General features: G+C 36.4%; 1 protein-coding gene and 1 long non-coding RNA gene across 9 annotated transcripts; one reads left to right on the forward strand and one right to left on the reverse strand.

Annotated features, from left to right (window-relative positions):
- Positions 1-186: 186 nt before the first annotated feature.
- LOC112280669 (uncharacterized) lies at positions 187-11,399 on the reverse strand. 8 transcript variants are annotated; one of them, XM_024516422.3, is made up of 22 exons: positions 10,957-11,399; positions 9,782-10,222; positions 9,157-9,555; positions 8,531-8,915; positions 8,127-8,389; positions 7,782-7,977; positions 7,486-7,511; positions 7,033-7,305; positions 6,677-6,864; positions 6,292-6,381; positions 6,000-6,201; positions 5,749-5,853; positions 5,270-5,533; positions 4,764-4,997; positions 4,438-4,575; positions 4,157-4,252; positions 3,793-3,931; positions 2,568-3,645; positions 1,507-2,421; positions 1,120-1,229; positions 779-867; positions 187-560 (listed from the first exon to the last, which is right to left on the reverse strand). In XM_024516422.3, the coding sequence occupies exons 1-20, from the start codon at positions 11,080-11,082 to the stop codon at positions 1,223-1,225; spliced, it is 5,565 nt and encodes a 1,854-aa protein (XP_024372190.1). In that variant the 5' UTR covers positions 11,083-11,399; the 3' UTR covers positions 187-560; positions 779-867; positions 1,120-1,222. The 8 variants fall into 8 exon arrangements, with proteins under 8 accessions (XP_024372190.1, XP_024372193.1, XP_024372195.1 ...); XM_024516425.3 differs by having other exon boundaries at positions 187-614; positions 779-863; positions 10,957-11,368; XM_024516427.3 differs by having other exon boundaries at positions 779-818; positions 10,957-11,367.
- Positions 11,400-12,944: 1,545 nt separating this feature from the next.
- On the forward strand, positions 12,945-13,855 carry LOC149989583 (uncharacterized). The gene is made up of 2 exons (XR_016502282.1): positions 12,945-13,085; positions 13,389-13,855. It is a non-coding gene; the product is annotated as an uncharacterized LOC149989583 (long non-coding RNA).
- Positions 13,856-23,255: the final 9,400 nt, after the last annotated feature.

Genomic DNA, 23,255 nt, shown 5'->3' on the forward strand with positions numbered 1-23,255 from the left:
CCGTCACTTCTCATAACCATGTTGCATCAATTAAATTTTATCTAAAGTTAACAGTAATAGGTGAAAATGACAGCGTTTCCGTTCCACATTCCCCTATACGATTGTGTAGTTAGAATTGTTTTTCTACATATTATACCTGTTCTTTAAGCACAAAATCATATCTTTCTTCCGCGAGTTGCAAGGCTGTTACTAAATACAACATTGAACTGTGCGACATATTTAATATAATACTACAAAAATGTCCCAGTGTCGTTGCTGATAGCATGTACCAAGCAGGGGGTCTACACCCTAGAGCTTCCAAATACACATCTCTGTCCTCTGGAGATTTGATGCGTAATCTGATCTCAAATAAAACGATATTGCTAAGATCACCCATCAAGCCTAACTACCAGATGATAAAAACGTGAATATAATCGTGGGGATTGCCCTTGTCATCTCTCTTGCTTATCACAAACTTTTCCTTAGAAAGCTTGCATCGGTTGTTAAGCATCGTGGATCTCCTACTTTGGCAGGAATGGTGATTAAGTAGATCGGTGATGCAATCCTGCCCATTTCATTCCCTTCACCAATAAAACTTTATCAACTCTAAGATCTGGACTTAAATCAATAATCAGCTGCATGCAACACATCAAAAGTTAAACAAAATTCTCATTCATGACTACAATAATTTCATAAATTGACGCCAATAGCTAGGGAACAATAGCAATTGACGTTATGTGAAAGACGGAACAATAGCAACTGAAGAGTGCCTTAGATATCAGGGTCAGGATTTTAGTACCTGATCAGATTCTAATAGTACGCAATGTACAGATCTGCAACTGCGGGAACAGCTCTACGTCAGTTACTACTGACAAGTCAGAAGTCTACCTGCCGAAAAAGCAACAAGTCTACATCTCAATTAAATACAGCAGTGCTTCGAAACTGTTCAAATACATGGCACTACCATCAAGTAGCAGCGCAAGGAGCCAGTAAATTCTCTTAAGAAAAATGTAACTGAAAACACATCTATTGACTCCGCCTACATCAATAGTTGGATAGACTAATGTTTCAGTAATTGGTGAACAACAGATTTTAACCAACGAGAAGAGAAGGCATAAGGATCAGGGGAATGCAAGTCACCTATACGAATCCAACTTGATGCGTTCTACAGAGTCATAATATTGCTACTTGGACAGGCTTGAACTATAGTACACTTGAAGAGAAAAAGTCTCCTATTCTGACGTTATGACCTGCAAAACAGCTGATTTTTAGATTCTGCTGGTCGTGACTAATAAACATCAATTCACATCATATACATGCCTAAGACAGGCTTGCCTGGTTCCAAATATTTTTATTAAGTACAATACAAATCCATGGTAAGTAAAAGACACACATGCTGTGTTATTTTGTTCGAATAGGTAAATTACTCCTGCATTTCATATGTTAATAAATTTTCTGTAAGAGCACGTGTCGAAATCAAGCAACAAATCTTAAAGCGTGAATAATGAGTAAGAGTGCAACACTTACATTGACACTCTTGGAATAAGTTCTTGTACCAATTTCCGCAAGGAGATGAAGCTCCCCTCGGCGTCTTTGAAGGACTGGCTAATTTCAACTCTATTTTCATCGAAACATACTTCCGGAAAGTAGTGTTGAAGGATGAGCAAAGCTAAACCAGCCGCAAGGGTCTCCGTCCTGTTGGCTAATCTGTCTTGCTTTGTTCTAACACTGCTCATCGACAGATAACCACTCCGATTCAGGCCCATAGTTGTAGTTAAGGGAGTGTCTCTAGACTTCCCAATCACTCCATTCTCGCAAAAAATGTTTCTCTCCGACATGACCTTAACAAAGGTACAAATAAGTATCTCATGCTTCTCAGAAAATGCCTCCTTCCCAGATCCAATCAAGCCTATCAATACGGATGCAATTCCTTTCTGCACCGTTTCTGACCAATCCTCAAAGAAACCGTCGATGAATCTCTGCCAAGGTTGTGAGGTCATGGCAAGTTTCCATCTCCAGGGCTTCAGCAGCTCTTGTAGTAGAAACTCTTTAGATAATATCCCAGCTTCAACCAACAACTTCCAGGTGACCATCAGTGTATGCAAAATTGTCCATTCAGCTTCCGGGCAATATCCAGGAGAACTTATATCTCGAGAGCAGAAGAGCCCACAACCATCCGAGCCTTCTGTCATCTCTCCTCTAGACTCAGCAGATGAGGAACTCAATTCATTGCTCAAGGCAGTGTAATCCTGTTCAGTCGCACCATGCCCAGGCACCTCACTACCAGAAGAAGAGTCCAGCACTGCACTTGGGTCCCATAGAAGCAGATGAACTGCTAGTGCCACAGATCGCCGAACTAGACCACGTTCCACTTGAAGCTGCAACTTTGAGCTCTTGGATGTACCACTAATAACAGAGTGTGATGCCGGTGCTCCACAAGGCCTTCCGTTTCAAATTACAAAGTTAAAACAGGGTCATCTAATGATAAGATCATATATTAATGTCCAGGTTAAACTCAAAGACCATGATTTAAAACAAACATTCAATAAAAAAGAAAAACCCACATGGTACGGTGGTACGAGACTCACCTAGCACGTTGCAAGTGTGAATCTTGATTGAAGACCAAGGCATCAAAACCCCCTGTAGGTGTTGCACCTTCGATTCGCGAGAGCAGACCCTCCATGGAAATGCAAATGATTGCAAGGTGCTGGCGTAGAAAATGTCTACTCTCATCTCTGAAGGGTTTTTCTGAGCAGCAATGGCGAGCATTGCTACAAGCTTCGACAATCCTAGAAGAAAACATTCGTGAACCCGTCAACTCTACGACTACTTCATCATTTATATGACCAATCATTACATTTTGCTCTTCCATTTTATCCAAGTGATTAGAAAATTTATCATGTCTCTTCTGTCCCTTTCCTTCAGATGAAGATCCCACAGACCACCTTCTCATGTGAGCTTCCTCGACTTCAGTTCCTCTCGAACCGGACAATTTGTCAGATCTCTTTGGTCCAATCACTTCCAAAGAAGACCCCAAAGACCATCTTCTGCTCTGCAATTCCTCAGACGCAAGTTCTCTCAGCTGTGATAGGCCATTCGCCAGCTTCTCTCTAGTTTCATTTTGGCCCTTAATAACAGCCGAGTTCAATTTAACGCCATTTGCTGATTCTGTATTTTCATTCGTTTGCTCTAGCGAGAAGGAGAGCTGACGCTTAACGGCCAAGCTAGCCTTAGCTGTCCGCATTGAAGACCTGATTGGCATTCCATTCAAGTGGAATCCTGGATCAGTGTTGACCTTATGCGGACTTCCCTCAAACCTGCTGCTTTTGGAATGTGAATTTTCATCTCCAGGCTCCCTAGAGACACAAACATTAGGAGTAGGAACAGCTGCAGTGGTTACTGCATCAGAAAGATCAGAAGCTTCTTGTACACTTCCAATATCTACTTGATGAGTAAATTCTGCAGGAACATGTTGCATAGCAGCCCTAGGCCAAGATTGAGCCCGCATTCGCCTGCTTCCGTTGGTTGGCGATCCTCCAAGAGTCTCTTGCATCTTCTTCCTTCGCCAAGCCTCCACATCATCTGTGATTCGCTTCCGGATCTCTCCAGAAATACTTGCCAGAGCTTTTTGACAAGCTGCTTGTCCTGCAGTCTCAGCTGTAATACCTGTGGAAAAAGCAAAAATTAGGAGCATAAATAAGCACAACGCTGACAAGAAGTTTGCTAAAAACTCATCAACAAACATTATATGATGTCTGACATGTGAGAAAGACCAGAAATGGTTCGTTTTGGAAGACTCATGTTATTGCATACCTGCAGCCACACTAAGTACAAAAGAAGATTCATCAGGATCAGCAAGCGCCGCCAAAGCTTCAGCTGTTCTATCTTTAGCGTGTCCCTTGACATAGTCCAAAGCAGGACCGAGGAGCTGGTGAATCGTGGTTGTAATGATCTGTAAACAAAAGAGAGGATTTCACAACAGGAGAATAAAAATGCTTCAACAACCTCACGCATAAATGTCCCTTCTGTAATAGCGCGGCAACAGGAAAGAATTGATTTGCTGAAACCATTGACACGTTCTCGAAACAAGAATACAAGTAGTCACCTTTGGACTCCTCTCGAAGGCTTAATTCCGTGATATATATTCCAAAGTAGCGAAAAATGAAATTATACTTACATGCTCAACAGCTGCTTCCACTTGGCTGCCTTTGCTATTGCTCCACGATGGACTACTTGCTGGAGATGAATCTGCACCCTTACCTCTAAGAACCATCTGTAGGAAGCAATCACAGGTGTACGAGCCTTACAAACAACTCAATAGTGGAAACCAAAGTTAAAGCTTACTCATTGTCTTCCTCAGATAAGCAGAATCAATAGCCAGATTTGCTGATCTTCTTAACTTCTATAATACATTTTCTAAAGTCCTAAATAAAACTATTCTCATATCTGAATACAAACCTGTAACTTTTCCTGGGCGCTTTGGAGAGCAGGAGGCACTAATTTCAAAACTGCAGCCCGGGCTGCATTGCCAGCAGCAGTGTCAACAACAAAATCAACCACTCTTCGTAACTGTGGTCGTTGTTCTAAGAATGTGCGCTGCATGCCAAACCACAAAAAATGCCAATGAAGTTGCAATAAATCAGCCTCATCAAAAACAAACAAAATGAAAATTATAAAAACACATTTTTTTCCAAACATATGCAAGGAAAATCTATCAATTTTTTCTTACAATGCTTGACAAGAAAATACAATATAGTGGTCTGCTATTAAAGAAGAGCCAATACCTGAAGCTTCAACTTCAGCTGATCGTCTTGTGATTCAAAGCCATGCTCTGTGGTGATTCTCTCTCCGTTAGCTGAATTACTTGATATATCTAAGGTTTGAGAAGGCCCTGGCCGCTGCACAGGAGTAATTTTCCGTACTGTTCGTGTTCGTGCGAATCCAGGGCTTTCGGGCCAGTTTGGTTCCCGCTGTCTTAGCCTTCGCTTCTTCCCCTCAACCAGAACACCCCTCAATTCCTGTAAAAAATCAAAGTGAGCTGATACATCAGATACATGAGCTTTACGTGCTTAAGTAACATGCTATCTATTGGAAAAACACTACCGTGGTTCATCAGCTAACTAAGCATACTGGAGCACTTGACAGTTGTAGTTCAAACACCACACTAAAGCACAACCCCGTGGAATTCACGGCGTAATGTAAAGGAAAAAAGAAGAAAATCACAGAATCTGATAAACTTCATCGGCAATGTTCACATATCAGAATGAGATTATCCTCTAAAAAGCCTCACCATTAGCAAGGGGCAGCAATGTTGGATGTAACGGGAATCAATGATTCCCAGCATTGTATCCAGGCCCTTGAAGGTAAGGGGTCGTTCGTCTGCTTGAATCTCAGACAGTCTTCTTGTATCCTCACCTTCAACACTTGAAACCTCTCTGTGTTGCACAGGGCTTGTGTTTGTTTTATCTTTTTTAGACCACTCGCTGTTGTGAGGGGCTAAGTCCATATACTCAAAGAAAGCATCCAAGGAAGCTAGGATGCAAATGCTTCCTACCTGTAGTAATTTAATCTGTAAGTACTCAATTATTGAAAATAAATGAAACATCTTTTCCGTATTTGAGGAGAAATTATTTTTGTTACCAAGGTTCTTTAAGATCATGAAGATGTTCAATAAATTAAATTACCATCCACTCTAAATGATGAATTATCAAAATTGCCCGTACTCTACAATAATGGGAAATCCTGATAAAATTCATCGAAAGACCTTACCCCGAACTGTTCGCTCAAAGGGTTCAGCATTGGCAACAAATACACTTCCCGAAGGGAAAACAAAATAGTCTGGAATTGAGGATGAGATAATGCTAGCCAGTCTGCCTGCAAATACCAAATTGTTAGTGCACTGTTTTGTGGATAAGCGCATGATAAACTGTGAACATCAAAAACTGAAAAGTGTATGCATGAACAATTGGATGTCTCTAATGGGCTGAAAACCTATACACCTTGTAAGGTCAGTCACATACCTTAAGCAAACGTAGAAATTCCAAGACCCACGGCAGGTTAAGAAGGACAGATCCTTCGATCTGAGCTTTCGATAGAACTGCTGGTATATTCACAGGGGGTTCTGATCGTGTTACATCCCATTGCGTGTTCCCCACATTGTCGTGAGCACCAGGGCCTGGAATAGGAGGTCGAGCGCCAGCACCTGGAGAAACAAATAGATATCTGAAATAATACGTGGTCAGCAACTGTTTTCACTTGATTACATAGGTTTCAACAAAATATGACTCACGAGTCCAATGTACGGCATCTTACCCAAGAAGTCCAGCAAGTGCCTTTAATGCAAGTACTCTCTCGGTGAAGCCTGAACCAATGTCAGCAGCATCTCGGGAATAAGGAGGCAATCTGCAATAATTTAAGCAACAATGTAAACAGAGATGGCAATTATGTTGCATGGAGACGTCAACGTTTCAACGTGTGTTCAACGTCACAGATATGATAGCTCTGTAACGTCAAACACACTAAAAAGGTGAAAGAAAAGAAAAATAGTATTTGTGCATTACTAATAAATTAATCATCTTCTCAACAGGTTCCGATCAGACAAAAGGAGAAAATTCAAGAAAGGAAAAGGAAGAGTTATCAAGTGGATGCGTAAGGCTTATCCGGAGGGGGATGGGAAATATAAAGTGAGGGTCAATACTGTGTCAAAATGGTGATTTTGCCCTTTATGCTCCACATCATTTGAGTGTTGAGTCGATGACTGTCTGCAGCCTCCAGAAACCATACGTATACGCACAAGGATTGTGGAAAATAGCTTGAAAATGTACTCCCAAGATCAGTAGACCTATCCCTCCCGTTTCCTACAGTGCTCCTGCCTTTATTCAGGACCTGCAGGTCTTATAAAGTTCATGATGTAATTTCTCAACTTATCCACTGAAAAAGCAATTCTCTTTGATGTGCAGTAATTATCGAGTGAACCAAATTAGCACAAGAAGGAGAAGATGAGTACAAATATCATTACAATAGGAAAGAGCTCGACTAGAGAGGGAGGCTCACCTGGACGCTATTACTAGGAAGCTCATTGTTTGACCCGTTCTTGGTAAACAGTGACCTCTGCTCTGTGCTTTTTACTTTGCTCCAAGGACTACCAGGCGAAAGTGTAAGCCTGCTATCAGCATTTCCCAACCCACTGCCCCCTTGCTTCTGTGATGCAGCAGAAAGTCGAACAGTGTTGGTTGATGTCAACCGATCATGCAGACGTTGAAGCTTCGCCGGATCTTGTCTGGCGAGATTGGTGACCTCTGGATCTGTTTCACCGCAGTTTGAAACCTAATTCACAAGACGAAACAAAAAACCTGAACACTTAGCATCACTGATTTAGATTTCATTAAAATCACAACAGAAAGATTCATGATATCATAGTTGAGACATCCTCAGTATAATCTAAGCAATCAGTCTCCTGGGCAAAAACATTAGAGCCTCAAATTCCTCAGAGATGGGAATAGAAACCTGCAGAACTTGCTCCAGGAACAACTCTGAAAGAACAACACCAAACTGTCAGCAGTACGCCTTGTTGAGTTGCAATTGCAAAAATATGAAACATACTTCAAACTTTCTAAATGACATTCACAATGCTTGAAGTTCCACATCCTCTACTATACAACACATAGGACAATGGATTACTACAAAAGGAAGCCGATATTGTCCAAAACTTGAGCCTCCTTTCGCATACATAGCTACTAGTGTCTTGCTCAAGATTGCATCGTCAAAAGAGTAGCAAAAATATGATAAAAATTGGATTTTACCAGCAAACCAGGGATAATTTTCCACCAGCAGAACCTGTAGGAAATTCCTCACAGAATCCTTCATTTTTAAATATCCGTCACTTTCAGCACCAGTTGAGTTCCAGCCAAATGCACTGTAAGCAGATGCAGCCTCCCTTATAATTGCATAAAATTGGTCACGACAGTGTTCCCTGTTGTTGTAAGCCCTCTGCTCCTCCTGCACATGAAACAAGAAAAATTGCCACTCTTATAAATGTCTTAAGGACAGGATGTGAAATAACAGAACAGGTAACCAAGAGTCTCCGCAGTAAAAACAGCTAATGATTCTAACGACGAATTCACTTTAGAATGTCACGATTGAAGCACCTGTGTTTTGAAAATATTACGAGAATCCCGTGCAGCTTGAAAAGGAAGGGATACAGGTAAGCCAGGCGTCAGCCTGCCTGCACCCGTCGTGTGGGACTGCTCAGGCGCATTATTGCTACGGCTAGCAGTCTCATAAGCCTTAAAACTTCTAAGTGCTGCAGCTTGATGGTCTGCAAGAGACGCTTTCAAGCGCACCATAAGAGTTGGAGAGTGCCGCGCTATGGCAGGTTCCTCGATGAGTGCCACTAGCATCTGTTCTCCAACTACACGAATGCGCACAAAGAGATCCTATCAAGTAAGATGCCATGTTACTGATGTAGATCTAATTTTTTTGTTGAAGTAACACGTTCATGCAAGCTAACCACAATGCCCAACACATATGCAAGGTGCAGCAATATTCTTACCACAATCCAATATGCGGCCTGCTTGTTCCAATACACACGTAGCATAGCCAGCACAGTCATCACCAGTTGCAAAGAGAGGGCACTTTTCACTTTTGGACTCGGTTGATGAGTTCTGCGCACTTTTCGAACCACCAGAGCTAGTTCCACAAAATATAGGCTCCAGGCTCAGAAGTTGCAAAAGAAAATGGAGCTCTTCTAGCAAGGATGGAACCAATTTAGCAACCATGAGAGTTGCATGCACTGAAGCGAAGTTAATAATTGTGTTCGACAGATAATGTGAGGGTAAAGGCTCTGTGATGGAGCTCTTAGACTCTGAAAATGTCTGTTCATTGTCTACAGTTGTAATATTTGTAGAACCAGTTGAGATGGACTTCGTTCTTGGCACCTGCAAGGGTTGGTGAACGTAAGCTCAACACCTTGTATTAAAAAAAATTGCAGGAAATAAACCAGATGAATCTAGGCTCCTATATGCAAATCCGCACAAAAAAGCAGAAAGAAATGCGTAATCCTGATCGAATAACAAGAAACAAACCAGCAAACAGACATCACTTTCATTTAGAAATTTTTCTCATCAGCAATCCAGTGATGCTTACATGCGGGTAGACTACTTGGATTTAAGTGCTTACGATATGAGTAGAGACCGGAAAGGCACTGTCTTTTCTTTCGGCGTGATCATCCTCCATGCTACCTGCAAGTTTTACTTCAATTCGAGGATCAGTAACTACATTATTCACAGATGCTTCCCGACTGGAACCTGTTGCTGATCGTGAATCAAACTTATCCCAGCTCCAAGTTTTCAGGTTTTCCTTCTTCGGGACCTCTGGTTTTTCTTTCTGTTTTTGTTTCCGAGTTTTCTCGCACCTTTGCATGAGGACATCCATATCCACTTTCACTGGTCCTGCACCAGGTAATTTGGATTTGTTGGCATAATGTTGTGGAGCAGTAACTGGTGCCTCCACTTTCGCCAAAATGAATGCGCTATCCACGACAGGATTCACCATTGGAGTAGGCGTGACCCTCCGTTTCTAGCAAAATGTGAGACAACAAAAAAAATCTAAATTTTCATTTCTCAAGTCAAAGAATAAGATAGTGAATCCGTAAGCTTGTAACTGTTCAAGTTTGCGGATTGAACATCCATCAGCCTCGCCAAAAGTCAGTAAGATATGTATGCGAATCCGTCAAGTTCTACCAAACATTAATTAAATAAAAATGCAGGATAACTGATAAGTACATCACTGTAAAAAGAATTACCTGCTTTAGCTGAGCAACTTGTTTCTTCGCATTCGAAATTGGCGCATTTCCAAGAGCAGGAAAGTCGTCATCATAGATTGGCATATCCAAACGCTTTGGCTCCTGAATGGCTTGTAGTATCGTACCGGTAGACTTTCGTCTATCCTTAACTACTTTGTTCCCATTGAAAATTGAGACACTGTCAATGGCAATCTTTGGGGACTTGAGAACCTCCAAACACGCGTTCACGTCCGGCTTGGTTTCCGGCTCTTTGCTTTGAGTAGGTTGGACAGAAGATTTTACCACCACATCCCCGCTGGTATCAGCGATTGCTAAGAGAGGTTGCACTTCCGCTCGGACACAATTCAAAAATGTTACAGCAAAAGATTGAGGAGTAGTTATTGCTAATTGCTCTCCGCATTGCAGATGACTCGTAAAAGCATCGAGTTTCGTTACTTGATCCTGAAGTATCAAAATGAAATATTAAATTCTTTTCAAGTCAGCCTTCACTTGAATTCGGAACCAGCAAGAGGTGAACAAAGACGGTGAGTTTCTTCCCTAATCCTCAACTGTTTGCAAATGGTACTGTTCATAAGCAAACGGGGAACATTTCACTGTTGCATTGTGGGAGCAACGACAGATCACTGCGAGGCCCTAATTAAGTATGCACCATCATCATCGCAAGATATCACATGTGGGACTCAGTTAAGTGACACCTCGCAGGAAGATTTCAGCTAAAAAGCTTCTCAATTGCAATTTCAATCGCATGCTCATGTCAACTTATACTAACCTAAAGATGCATCAATAAGCAAATTAGAGAAACAATCTGCCAAAACCATTGATATAACTCCGCAGAAAGCTATACGAAGTCGAAATCAGCTGCAAGAGAGACTCCAAGGCGGGGGTGAGAGTACCAAAGATTCCAACTGCAATACGCCTATATACTAATATTCCTTATTAGTGTTGAGATATGAGCTGCTGCAATAGATACCCGAATGATACATATGAAATATATATATATATATATATATATATATATATATGTGTTGTTTTAGTTTGAAAAACAAATCTCGTAAGAAAAGTGCGGATTCCCCAAACAGGGGAATTGTGTACACCAGGAATAAGACCATCCAGCCATAGATGACCGGCAATTTCAGAACAGAACTTCTGAGATAGGAAGCTAATGAAGCAAGTACCTGCGCGACAGAAGGCGGACCCGGGCCGTGATGAGCGTGGAGCCAGTGCAACAAATTATCCACCTGAATGTGATCCTCCCGGAGCCACTGCAGCAACCTAGCATCCTGCTCCTCCTGCGACATCATTGTCGCTTCGCCACACTTCCGCTGACCAGACCAGACCAGACCTCAATTCAAATCAGCGCACAGAGATTTCGAATCTCGCACTAGCAATTCATTTCTGGTGGACAGAACACAGCTCGCGATTGATACAGCCACAGAAGCGATATCACTACACAAGCATTGAAACGCAGGTTGAATGCAACAGGAAGAGAAGATGCTATTGCGAAATGATGGAATGTGAAGATCGCGATGAAGAAGGAGAGACGATTGCACTGCAGCCACGATTGAGTCTGTCGATCGGGCATTGTCTTCGCGAAGGCACCACTGTCTTCGTCGCGAGGGAGCCATCGCTCGGGTTAGGGTACAGCTCTGTTCACAGTTACGGGGTCTGCGGTCATGGGTTGTTTTCGGGTTAGGAGCGCCCTTAGGGTCAGTATGTGCTGTCCATACTTTTCCTTTTTTGTATTTTTATTCTGCTTTTTCGGGTGATCTTCGCACAATTACAAAACGAACTGCCAGCTGCCGGTTATCAGCTTTAGGAATATTCTTCCTGATTCCTTCATTGCGTTTCTGTGCATTTTCATGTCTGTATGCCTACATTTGTAAGTCTCATTGGAAACCACAACAAAGAAGGATTGTAGATTGAATGGTCCTCAAAGGTCGGTTTCCCTTATTCTGGATCTAGGGTTTACTTTTCCTCTGTCCATTGCTGCCAGAACTTGCACACTGAGCTGAGATTGTGCACCCGAGGCGGAGGATCCTGCCCACGGGAGTTGCGACAACAGGCAGGAATTTGGATGTCTGGTTTCAGATGGTAACACTGTCGGGAGGAAAATAAGAATTAGAGATATAAACAAAAATTGCGGTGGTTCAACGGCACCGGAGGAGGTTGTGTGTCTTTCAGATGGAATTCTGCAAAGTATCTCGAAATTTGAAGAACTTTGTTGTTCGAGGTTTCTGTTTCTGATGTGCGTGCCCTGGGCTTGTTGTTGGGGGAGCCATTGAGTAGATAATAGGAAGATGGGCAGGTGTTAAAGAATTTCCTCGAGCACCATCGCCATTGACCGCCACTAGAATTAAATGGAGCCAACGGAGCCTTCTCCGTTAGCTGAAGGCATCCTTTACTGGAATTTGGAGGGAAGGAAGGTGGTGCTGGAGGAGGCGGGGAAAGCAGTAAGGAGAGTGAAGGAGATTCTTAGTTGGTCCTCTGTTTGGGATCCCTCTGCTGCGGAGTACTGCTTGCTCAGTGTTCGAAGCAATGCTCAACTCAATGGACATATAATCCATGGGTGAGGATCTCGTGTGAGAACTCGATTCCAACTCCCAGTGTATCCACATCGAACTGAATTGCCGGCTCGATTATACATCTGCATCCACTAGCTTTAAAAAACTGCTGCAATGGCTTTTGCAACGAATACGGAGCTTTTTTAAAATATGTGCGAATTATCTCGTCGACTTGATTTGACTTTATCAGTACCCCCCTCCTGTGTGTCACGTCTCGTAGGGAGAATCTACATAAACTTGATCCTGAAGTTGACTTATATTTTGGAGAGAGCTGGGCGGAAAGGGAAAACCAAAAGCCAGAAATGTGGTAATTATCTCGATTGAGTTCCCATTGGTTTTTCCTGTTTCGGAATTTCCGCTCTGAAAGCGGTCATCTCAATATAATTGCGTTCCAAAGGCACTTTACGGTAAGCCAAGATTGAAATAACTCTGGTACGGTTAGGATGCCCTGCACACGTTCGCAAAGGGTGGCCCACCATGTCCTTCATAAGTTTGAGATTGTGTACAACAAGACATATTGCATGTGGGGCAAATATGACGGTTAGAATGGATTTGCTCAGCTACTGAGTTGTTTGGTTATTGGAAGGCGTGAAGTGATGGACCTAGAATCGGAGGTACAGGTTGAGAGAAGCGGGGCGATCTTTCTGCAGTGAACTCGGTGGGATTGTTGCATTACCGAGGAAGCCAAGGATCTGGATGCCACATCTTAAGTATTTACATCTTGTCATTCCTTTCGAACACAGGTGCCACCTTCTGATCGCATTAGTTGTACTTGTTCGTATGGAGTTCGGACAGCGACCTTAGAGTTGTAAGCAAGTTCTCTATTGCTTAGAGTCTAAAATTTACACATCCAGTATACACTATTTACGTTGTTATTTTGTCACGAAGAATCCTATGAGAGTTCAACAATGCTGTATTCGACGCCTTCTTTCATCCTTTAAGAGACATTCGAAGGACAAGCATTTGTTGCTCGGCTTTGTAACAAATGACTAACTGATGAAAGTTCATATGCTTCAAAATGATCAGAGAGTTGTGCTGAAACCCAGGAATACAGAAAACTGACAGTAGGACACATGGAGAGGCACTAAGTAAAAGAGTTTGCGTCCTTAAACACTCCGACATAATGGACGATGGCCGTGGAGATTGAAGATATGCTGTACAGGTGAGCTCTTCGGTCTTTTGTGTGTCCCTCTGTCGCCTCAGAAATCATGCATATTGTTCTGGTTTCAGACGGGCTGAATTTGCAGATTAGTGGCACTAAGCTCATCCCAGCTTGTTTAACCACCGTGGTCCTGACCACAAGAAGTCCACGATATCGTCGCCCACAAGGTTTCTAATGCCATTCGTAATTCGTTGTTTGTTGTGGCAAGCATCTCTTGCGCCATTGCTAACGCTGCAAGAGTTTGAGCTTCCTTAGTTTCGCTTTCTAACGTTAGCGAGGCTTGTTCTGATACTGTCTTTAATGCAGCTCAATTGGGTGTTGTCCCAAAACCTTGTGCATTCTTTTCTTTTCTTTGAATTCTCTACAATACATCCCCGTGTACCAATCTGTCAAATCTCATCAAAAGTAGTAAATTTCGGTAGGATTTTAAACTGAGGTGTGATTATTTGTGTTCTAATGTTAGCATAAAACATGTGTGTTTGATCAAAAATGTGGCATGAAAGCAAAGAAATGTGACATTCTGAAGCATCATTCTGTTCAAAACGTTGTTTCCCTTCGTAGAATGTCTTACAGCATGAAAGGAAAATGTTTATTTTTTTATTTTTTTTATATGTCACATGAAAAACTTGTAATTGTGATTGATGCTAATAATCTGAAATCAAAGAATTGAATTTGAAAATAACTCAAACATTAAAACAATAAAGAAGTGTAAGGAACTTGATGTCTTTAGACTACCTCAATAGGACAGAATTTTACTGTAATCAAATATGAAGTGACTACGTTTTTATGAGATGTTAAATAATTTTATGTACATATTGTACTAAGTTTGACAAATGGTTACTGTGGGTGTTGGAAAACATTGCACATGATACAAAATAATTATATTGATTAACTCATGATGATACTATGTATTTGAAGATCAATAAAAACTTAGTATTAGTACATGTTAATAAAAATGTGTAAAATCAAATTCGAAACTTATTTAAAAAGTACTATTGAACATCTGACATCTAATGATTCACAACTAGAATGAAAAAGTAAAAGAAAATAGTATTTATGATTTTTTAAATATTAAATTCTAAAATATGAATCTTTTATAGAAGAAATTAATGTCTTCTATTATAAAAATATACTTTAAAAATACAATTCAAAATTTTACTCACATAGTATATTTGATGATACCATTATCGATTTATATTATATTTTAACTTTAATATTTTACCTCCAAATATATTTTAAAGATATTTATAAAAAAACATATTTTTATCTAAAATTTCGTATTCTAAATTTTTTTAAAAGGCACATGACACATCAAGTTGTTGAAATATGATGTAATAAGATTCACAATCCAAATCATTCATACGCTCTCTATGCATGAAAGGAGATTTGAAAAGGTAGTTATTGCAGTTCAATATTAATTTAATTGTAATTCTTTCAAAATCACAAAATATCAAATCAAGCTTTAAAAATTGATCATTAAATTGAACCAAGTAAAGTAGAAGAACTTTTCATAGTCACATATTTGCAACCTTTAGTTTACAACTTCTAAAAAAAACCAAATTACCTACAAGCTAGAAATACTATACAAACAATTTTTATCAAACTTTTGAGGAACTAATTTGGAAAGATTTCTAATACTCTTACTTCAATCATCTCTATAATCTAACTACTTTTGAGAACTGAGGTATGTACTTTGAATAATAAAAATTTGTACATTTTGGTAAGAAAGTGATGTGTAATGGAGTGAAGATTGTTCTTTATTTGCTCTAATTAGTCCTTGCAATGATACTCATTTGACTAATCTTAGCATAATTTAGCAACAATTTCTCTTACTTGTCTCTAAATCTGAATTATAATAATTAATGAAGGCATTCTTTCATTTTAGTTCAAGTCCAAAAGAAGATGCGAGCACTGATAAAAGACAAAGAACCTTTATAGGATTAGGATTCCAATCAACTAATAGAACTAATTAGTTATACAAATGTAATCCAAATGGATAGTGAGTATTAGAAATCCATCCAACCATAGTGGACATAGTTTTAGGCTCCAAAGAATGCCTAATGATACAATCAATGAAATCCTAATATAATGGAATTGTGCACAAGATAGCCAAGATTATATTAATCCAATAAAATTACAAGAAGACAAAGAGCTATCAACATGTTTTGCAAGAAAGTATGCAAGCTTTGTAATCAATACCCATAATAAATGCATTTAAATTTTAGAGAAAGTCATGGCTACAAAAGAGCGCTACATACATGTATACATAGTCGTGGTTTGTTTCATCAAAAGTAAACCAAAAAAGAATGCAATTGTGGCATGGCTTACATACTTCAATTCTACACTTTCAAATGGATGCATGGTGATAATCAATGACTTAGGCTATGGCTTCTTTTCTCTCTCCATACTAAACTTGACTATTGCCAAATATGTACTAATGTTTATACTATATAGATATAATATCACACTATGCAATTTCTAATAGTGATATATAATTTTTGTCCTAAGAGCAGCCAAGTAACACAAAAATACATAGATACTCTAATAAATACATATATGATTAGGTAGGAGTATGTAAAAATAGATTAAAATAATTTAATTTCATAAGACCTTCTAGAGAAGCTTCGTAGAAGCTTTATAGACGTTGTTTTGACTTAATATGTATTTGTAGTTGATTTATAGGTTATAAACTTAGTCAACAAGTTTACCACATATTGATAGCTTACAGAACAAGCTAACTATGTGGCGTGCATATAAAAAACTTGCCTTATAAGTTAAGATACATGTCTTGCAAAGTCAATACATTTTGGAGGTCTTATAGGATATCACCATGTAGCTCCTAGTTAAGAGTATATATGGAGGTAAAAGTAAAGCCTTCTTCACTCTTGTCAATGCCTTTTTAGTCCTTAATCATGTTTCAAGACTTTCTAGTCTTCTTGTTTTTGGCAATAGCCATTTTAGTTCAATATTATATCATCTTTGAGTGACTTTCTACTTCTCTTCAATAACACAAGAGTGTATTGAGGATTTTTTTTCTTCAAAATTCGTATTCTTCATAGTTTGATAAGAGTACTAACTTATTATTTTTGTCTTGTTTTAGAACTGAGTGGATTACTCTACTTCTATTTTTGTATTTTGAAAGTTACAGACTACCAACCTTTAAATAAAAAAATCTTATTTTCTAACAATGATTTTTTTCTTAAAGAGAGTGAATTATCTATTTTTGTCAAAAATTTTTATTAGAGGTTGCAGATTACCTTCTTCTAGCTTGCGAAACAAACTAACTATGTAATATACATATAAAAAACTTGCCTTGTATGTTAAGATACGTGTCTTGCAAAGTCAATATATTTTGGGAGTTTTATAGGACATCACCACATAGCACTTAGTTAAGAATATATATGGAGGTAAAAGTAAAGCCTTCTTCACTCTTGACAATACCTTTTTAGTTTTTAGTCTTATTTCAAGTCTTTCTAATCTTCTTATTTTGGGCAATAGCCATTTTAGTTCAATATTATATCATATTTGAGTGACTTTTTAGTTTATTTCAATGATACAAGAGTGTATTGAGGATTTTTTTTTTTCAAGATTCATGTCCTTGACACTAAAGTATATTGATTCTAATTTCGATGTCCCTCAAGAACTTATCATGGTAATTCAATGCATTTGCATTTAAAATTTCTTATAATCTTTAATTAAAGATTAAAAAATTTTATATATATATATATATATATAATAACATATTTACTGAATCCAAATTTTGTGTCGCATTTGATACTAGTTAAGGATAGAAAATCAAACTTGGAATTGAATATCAATAGATCAAAAAAATGACTAAGGTACTAATACACTACTCCAATCTTCCAATTTGGTGTAGAATGTACTTAAATAGAGACCATATAATGCAAAATTACCTCTAAAGATAAAACAACCCAAAACAAGTTATAGACAATAGTGACCAAAGTGACAAAAATACAAAGCTGCAATATCAACACAATCAACAAATAAAATCAAATAACACCTTAGAAAAATATATACAATATCAATACCATAGCTTGGGCATAATAACAACAAAATATACCATATCAAAATTCAATGTAAATGGATTCACATTAATTCACAAGAAAAAGAAAGCAATGCAAGGACCATTACAACTTTAAGACCTTGAGTCACTTCCAATCATTATAGCAAAATTAACAGAGGTACAAATAAAAGAAGTGAGCAAAATTGATGATCACAACTCCATTAATCTTCCATAAGACCGATTGGCCACAAATACAACTAATAATAAGAATATAAGTTTAGATACTTCTAATCCTATTAAAAAAAATTATACTCTTTAGATTCACTAATCTAGTCTATAATTCTACTATTGGCTAAGTCAATGACAAAGATTCATGAAATCATTATCAAAGAAGTATTGTCAATAGCCAAGTTCCTATTAATGATGTATCAACATTGTAGCTTGTTCAGAGAGAAGTAATAGCTACTCAAGTAACCAATAATGAGCTGACCTTCAGAACAAGACTATGAGAATTACTTCATATCAAAGAAACAATCTAAGAAATCTATACAAAATACATAGCTCTTCCATCAATATTTAAAAACTAGCAATTATTTCAAAGCATACATAATATCTCAACAAGGATAAGCTTGAGAAATACAAATCTTTATAAAGTAGTAGTAAGAACACCAATTATAACTAGGTTGTTCTTAACCTTGGTTCATAACTTCAACCTCAATAGAAATCCTATATTTGTAGGAAAGAGATTTGATTCACCTATATACTACATAAGCTACTATCTTGAATAATAACCATGATGGGGATTGGAACTAGATTCTCCTACTTTATCAAGCTTCTATTAAAGAAGTAGAAACAAAAGTCTATCATATAGGAATACATCCAACACAATCATATTTATGGTGAGTTCCCTCAAATTGACTAACAAAGGTAATATGAGCCAAAATCTCTCCTTATATCCAACATCCCTCCAAATAATTTTATGATCATCAAAGCCATGATATAGAATGTACAAGATTCAAACAATGTATATAAAAAATTGAGAGTAAAAAAATCATATAAAAAATATTAAAAAAAAGATAAATATAATATTTTTTGAAGAAGACAAATTCCATGGAAGTAAAGTATAAATAGTATGATCCTCTCTTTGGCCTAAAAGAAAATATTGGATTAAAGAAGCTATTAAAGAATATAACATAGATAGAAGTATAGATGCAAGGAGAGGTGGTGTATATACCTTCCTCACAAAAACAATGACAAATTTTATTATGAGTAGTGGCTCAATTAAAAATAGAACTATCTAGATAACAATAAATAGACTACTAGGCATAAATCTTAAGATCTTAAGTATTTATGCACTAAAAAAGTCCTAAGATTACAACTCATTAAAACAAGAATTCATTTAATCTTTGCCAATAGACTACCAATGGATGATTAGAGGGGATTTTAATATGGTGGAAAAACCACATAATAAATTTATAATATGCAATCAATTTCTCATTAACAATGAGAGAATAACCTAGAACTAACTCAAGACTAATTTATTAATCTATAATCCTTTCAAATATTCCAATCTATTATACTTTTTATGGAATAATTGTAGACAAGATGAAGCAGAGATCCTAAGTAGATTAGATTGATTCTATGTTTCTAAGCTACACAATGACAACATATACAATTAAACATGCATGTATTAGGTCTAGAGAAATCTTGCCTTTTTTAACCACCTACGACTAATAATTGAATTGAACTTCTATTAGCAAGAAGGTCAAAAAAGTTGTTTTAAGATGAACTCAAGTTAATTAGGAGATGAAGAAGTATTAAAAGCAGTATCCAAATCTAAGATGGCCTATATCTTGTGGCCTCTTCTTTCATCACTTAGTAACAAAAATTCATCAAATTTTATAAGATGCACTATTACAGTCAAGCAAAAATTATGTGGCAATTAAAAAAATAAATACAAATAAATATGGCTGATGCTTAAATATTACTATTATCTTAATCAAATGACATATTTTATCAAATACTAAAAAAGAAATATTAGAACATCCTTACTACCATCAAAAACCAAAAATTTACAAGATGACGGATTTGCCACAAGTTTAATGAAAAAAACTAATGATAATATGTCAAAGAATTTTTTTCAAGCCATCAATGACAGTCTTATAAGATACTTGATCAGATTTACTATAATTGATAATGGTATCTTGACCAACAATCATCAATAAATAGAAGAAGCATGCATTAAATATTTTAGTACAAAAAAAGTGATGCATGAATAAGATAGTGATGGCACCAAAGCAGAGGAGATCATTTTTAATACAATACAACTATTGATCTAATCTGACATCACCTTTTTCATTACAAAATCCATTGTAGATGATGAGTTGTATATTACTACAAATGAAATTAATAAGGATAAGGCCCCAGTACTAGATGGAGTTCAAATCACTTTCTACATGTAGTATTGAAATTGTGTGAATGTAAACTATGATATAATAATTAAAAAGATGGTAATTAGTGGAGCCTTTATATAAAGAATAATTAAAAAATTAATTACTCTACTTTCAAAAATTGGGGACCTTATACAGCTTAATAACTAAAAGCAAATAATATTACTTACCATTACTTATAAGATTTTTGTCAAAGGCATCATTAGTCCAAATCAAAGTATATTTATATAGAAAAAATTTATTCTAAATAATATCCTCCTAATACATGAGACCTTAACCTAGGCCACAAAAATCACATCAATCTTGTATTTTCGCAAAACTCAACTTCTCTAAGGTATATGATTAAGTCAATTGGTAATTTTTAATCAATACAATATATAGAATGGATTTTTTGCAACAATTCACAAACATCATAAAGTTGACCTTTGAAGGGACATAAGAAGCTATTAACATCAACAAACTAATATCTAAATCTTTTTTTATTTAAAGAGGGATTTGATAAAATTATCTATTGGTACCTATTCTATTTATCATAGTCAACAAAGTGTTTGATGGACAAATAAGCCATGAAGTGTACCATTGGATGTATGGAGTTATCATACTAGGCTTTACAGTGCAGTAGGTGATGTTATAGTATGCCAATGACACCTCAATATTTATCCACACCAACAAATCAAAAGTTAATAAACTAATCAATATATTGGACTCATTTGCATTAACATATAAACTAGAAGTAAATTGGCCAAAGTTAGGCTTGAATTAGATCAGTTGATGGAAACCAAAAGTCAATTAGACAAATATCCTTTAATGGATGTCAATGCCAAAAGGACACTTAGTGAAGTTACTATGACCTTCTTTGAATTTTCCATAACAATATCTTGATGCACTTAATTTAAGTGCATCAAAGATATTTATAAGATAATTAGTTTTATTTATAAAAAAATATATAATGCTAATATATTTATAAATTTGAATAAGACATAGAATATGAAATTATTTCCTTGAATGGATTATTTAAGCTTTGAAGATATTGTCTTTTAGGATAGATATGTGTTTCTATAGTAATTGAAGGTAGATATTAGAAGAATATTAAAGAAGGGGGTTTTTAGCATTAAGTAGGATTTTTTTATTTGAGTAGATGTGTATAGAAGAAAGGTTGCAAGAGTTTTTGGGCGGCAAGTTTCAAAACTAGTATGGAATTTTTTATATCTTTTATTATTTTTTTGTCTTTTTATATTAAAATTTGGAAAGAAGATAGATCTTATTGTTAACTTTTCAATAAGCATTAGTATGTAAGAAATAGAGTTGTAATAAGAAAAAACCAAGCAAATTTGTAGATGGGAGTTTTGAGGGCTACCGCTATAAGAAGTGGCTAACTTTTCTTTGATTTTGTTCTTATTTTTTTTTTAAATATTTATTGATTTTGACATTTTAAAGTTTATAGCTTGGATTAATATCAATGAGCTAAACTTTGTTTGGATAAGATTACTAATAAATAAGTTATAGTTATTTTAGTAAAAAAAAGTTTAGGTTTGAGATTAAAATTAATTTTTTATATTTGAATTCATTTAGATAATATTATGCTTCTTATAACCTACTTGCAATTAAAGACCATGTGTTTTCTTGAGAAAGCTTTTCCTCTTGACAATGACATCTAATGTCGATAACTTTTTGAAGAAAAAGATTTATAAGAAACTTAGGTTTTGGTACTCTAAGAAATTTTTATTAGGGAGTCAAAGACTAATGGTAAATTAGGTCCTATTATCTATCATCTAGTATTTTGTGAGTGTATGGACATGATCCAACAAGACTATCAAACATATAAAAATTCTCTTCTGTAATTATTTCTAATCAAGATACAAACATTGAATATGTGCTAAAGTTACTTAATTGATATATATATATATATATATATATATATAGAAATAAAAAAATCAAAGCTCTGTACTTTATAAACTGAAAAGATGCAAAAAAAATACTTTTTTAGCAAATTGTTTTAAAAACAATGGAGCTTGTATAATCTAATGTACACACCATCTTATAATATTGGCTACAATAATATCAAAGTCAAAAAAGTAGAAAATAGAGCTCTGACATGAACCGGACAATATTCACATAGCATTAGAAGTCAATTGGCTTAAAATTTTGGATTCAAATTGGTAAGGCCTAGCAACAAGTATGAAAGGCTATTAAATAAAGAAGGTCATACTTCTATGCCAAAGTATGTAATGTTGGAATTTGATTCAGCATAGAATTTGTATCAACTATTTATTTCAACTTTAATAAGAACATGGTGGCCATAATATATAAACAATGTTGCTAATACATTAGTGATTATCAACGTTAGATCTCCAAAAAAAATTTCCATAATCTAGGTGAACTAAAGCACTTTCCAATTGTAAAATTTAGTAGAAGCTACTATATCATCTGCAGATTAGATTAAGTTCTTTAAGCCAAACATGATACTATCATGTAGATCCATTCAACCCCTATCTTCCAAAGAACATTAGTGTATGATCCAACAAGGTCAATAGCATTCAAAGTTGGTTTGAAAAAGTAAGAGTTGTCACTGTCCATCTTTTCGGTAAGCAACTGGAAAGAGAGATGCTGACGTGGCTGTTGACATGGCTGTTGACGTATCAATCAGTGTATACGCAATGCTGACGTGGTTGTTAATTTGGTTGTTGATGTGGTTGTTGACGCAAAGAAAATCAAAGTCATGGAACATAAATTTCTCATTGTTGATTTGAACTTGGCATGCACGTTGTCAATTGAGTATTAGTACAAAGTTATTATTATCTTAATTTGATTTAATTCACACGGTAGTAGAAAAGCTTTTACATTCCATAATGTAGAATGAACTCATTCTCAATATATATATAAATTGATACAATGTTTGTGAGATGTGATTGCAAATTCCCATACTTTCTACTACTAACAATAATACTATTTAACATCATTTCAATATCTCTATCTTATTCATGTGCTTAATTTATTGTTAGTCATGCTTTCCATACAAATATCTATATTTATTTTTTTGCAAGTGAAATTTCAATTAATGTAGTTAAAAACTTACTAGCTTTAATATTATTGTAAAAGAAAAAACATTGAACTCATTACATTGTTTGCATTTAGTCAATAAAAGTTCAAGGATCTTTTGATTTACTTGGTTTGCATTAGTTGATAGTTTTAGACAATAAAAATACTATCAACAAAATGTACATGTATATATATATATATATTCGAGACACGTCCTTTTGGGACTTCCGCTCGATTC

Source organism: Physcomitrium patens, chromosome 3, assembly GCF_059467195.1.
Source record: "Physcomitrium patens ecotype Gransden chromosome 3, ASM5946719v1, whole genome shotgun sequence".
In the NCBI taxonomy this organism is placed as follows: Eukaryota; Viridiplantae; Streptophyta; class Bryopsida; order Funariales; family Funariaceae; genus Physcomitrium; species Physcomitrium patens.

Bases quoted from the DNA above. Each gene is read 5' to 3' on its own strand.
- LOC112280669 (XM_024516422.3), bottom strand. From the start codon at position 11,082: ATGATGTCGCAGGAGGAGCAGGATGCTAGGTTGCTGCAGTGGCTCCGG. The intron at 8,916-9,156 runs GTAAGCACTTAA...CAACCCTTGCAG, and splicing joins TTCCGGTCTCTACTCATATC to GTGCCAAGAACGAAGTCCAT. The intron at 6,382-6,676 runs GTATTGACCCTC...AAATTATTGCAG, and splicing joins AAAATCACCATTTTGACACA to ATTGCCTCCTTATTCCCGAG.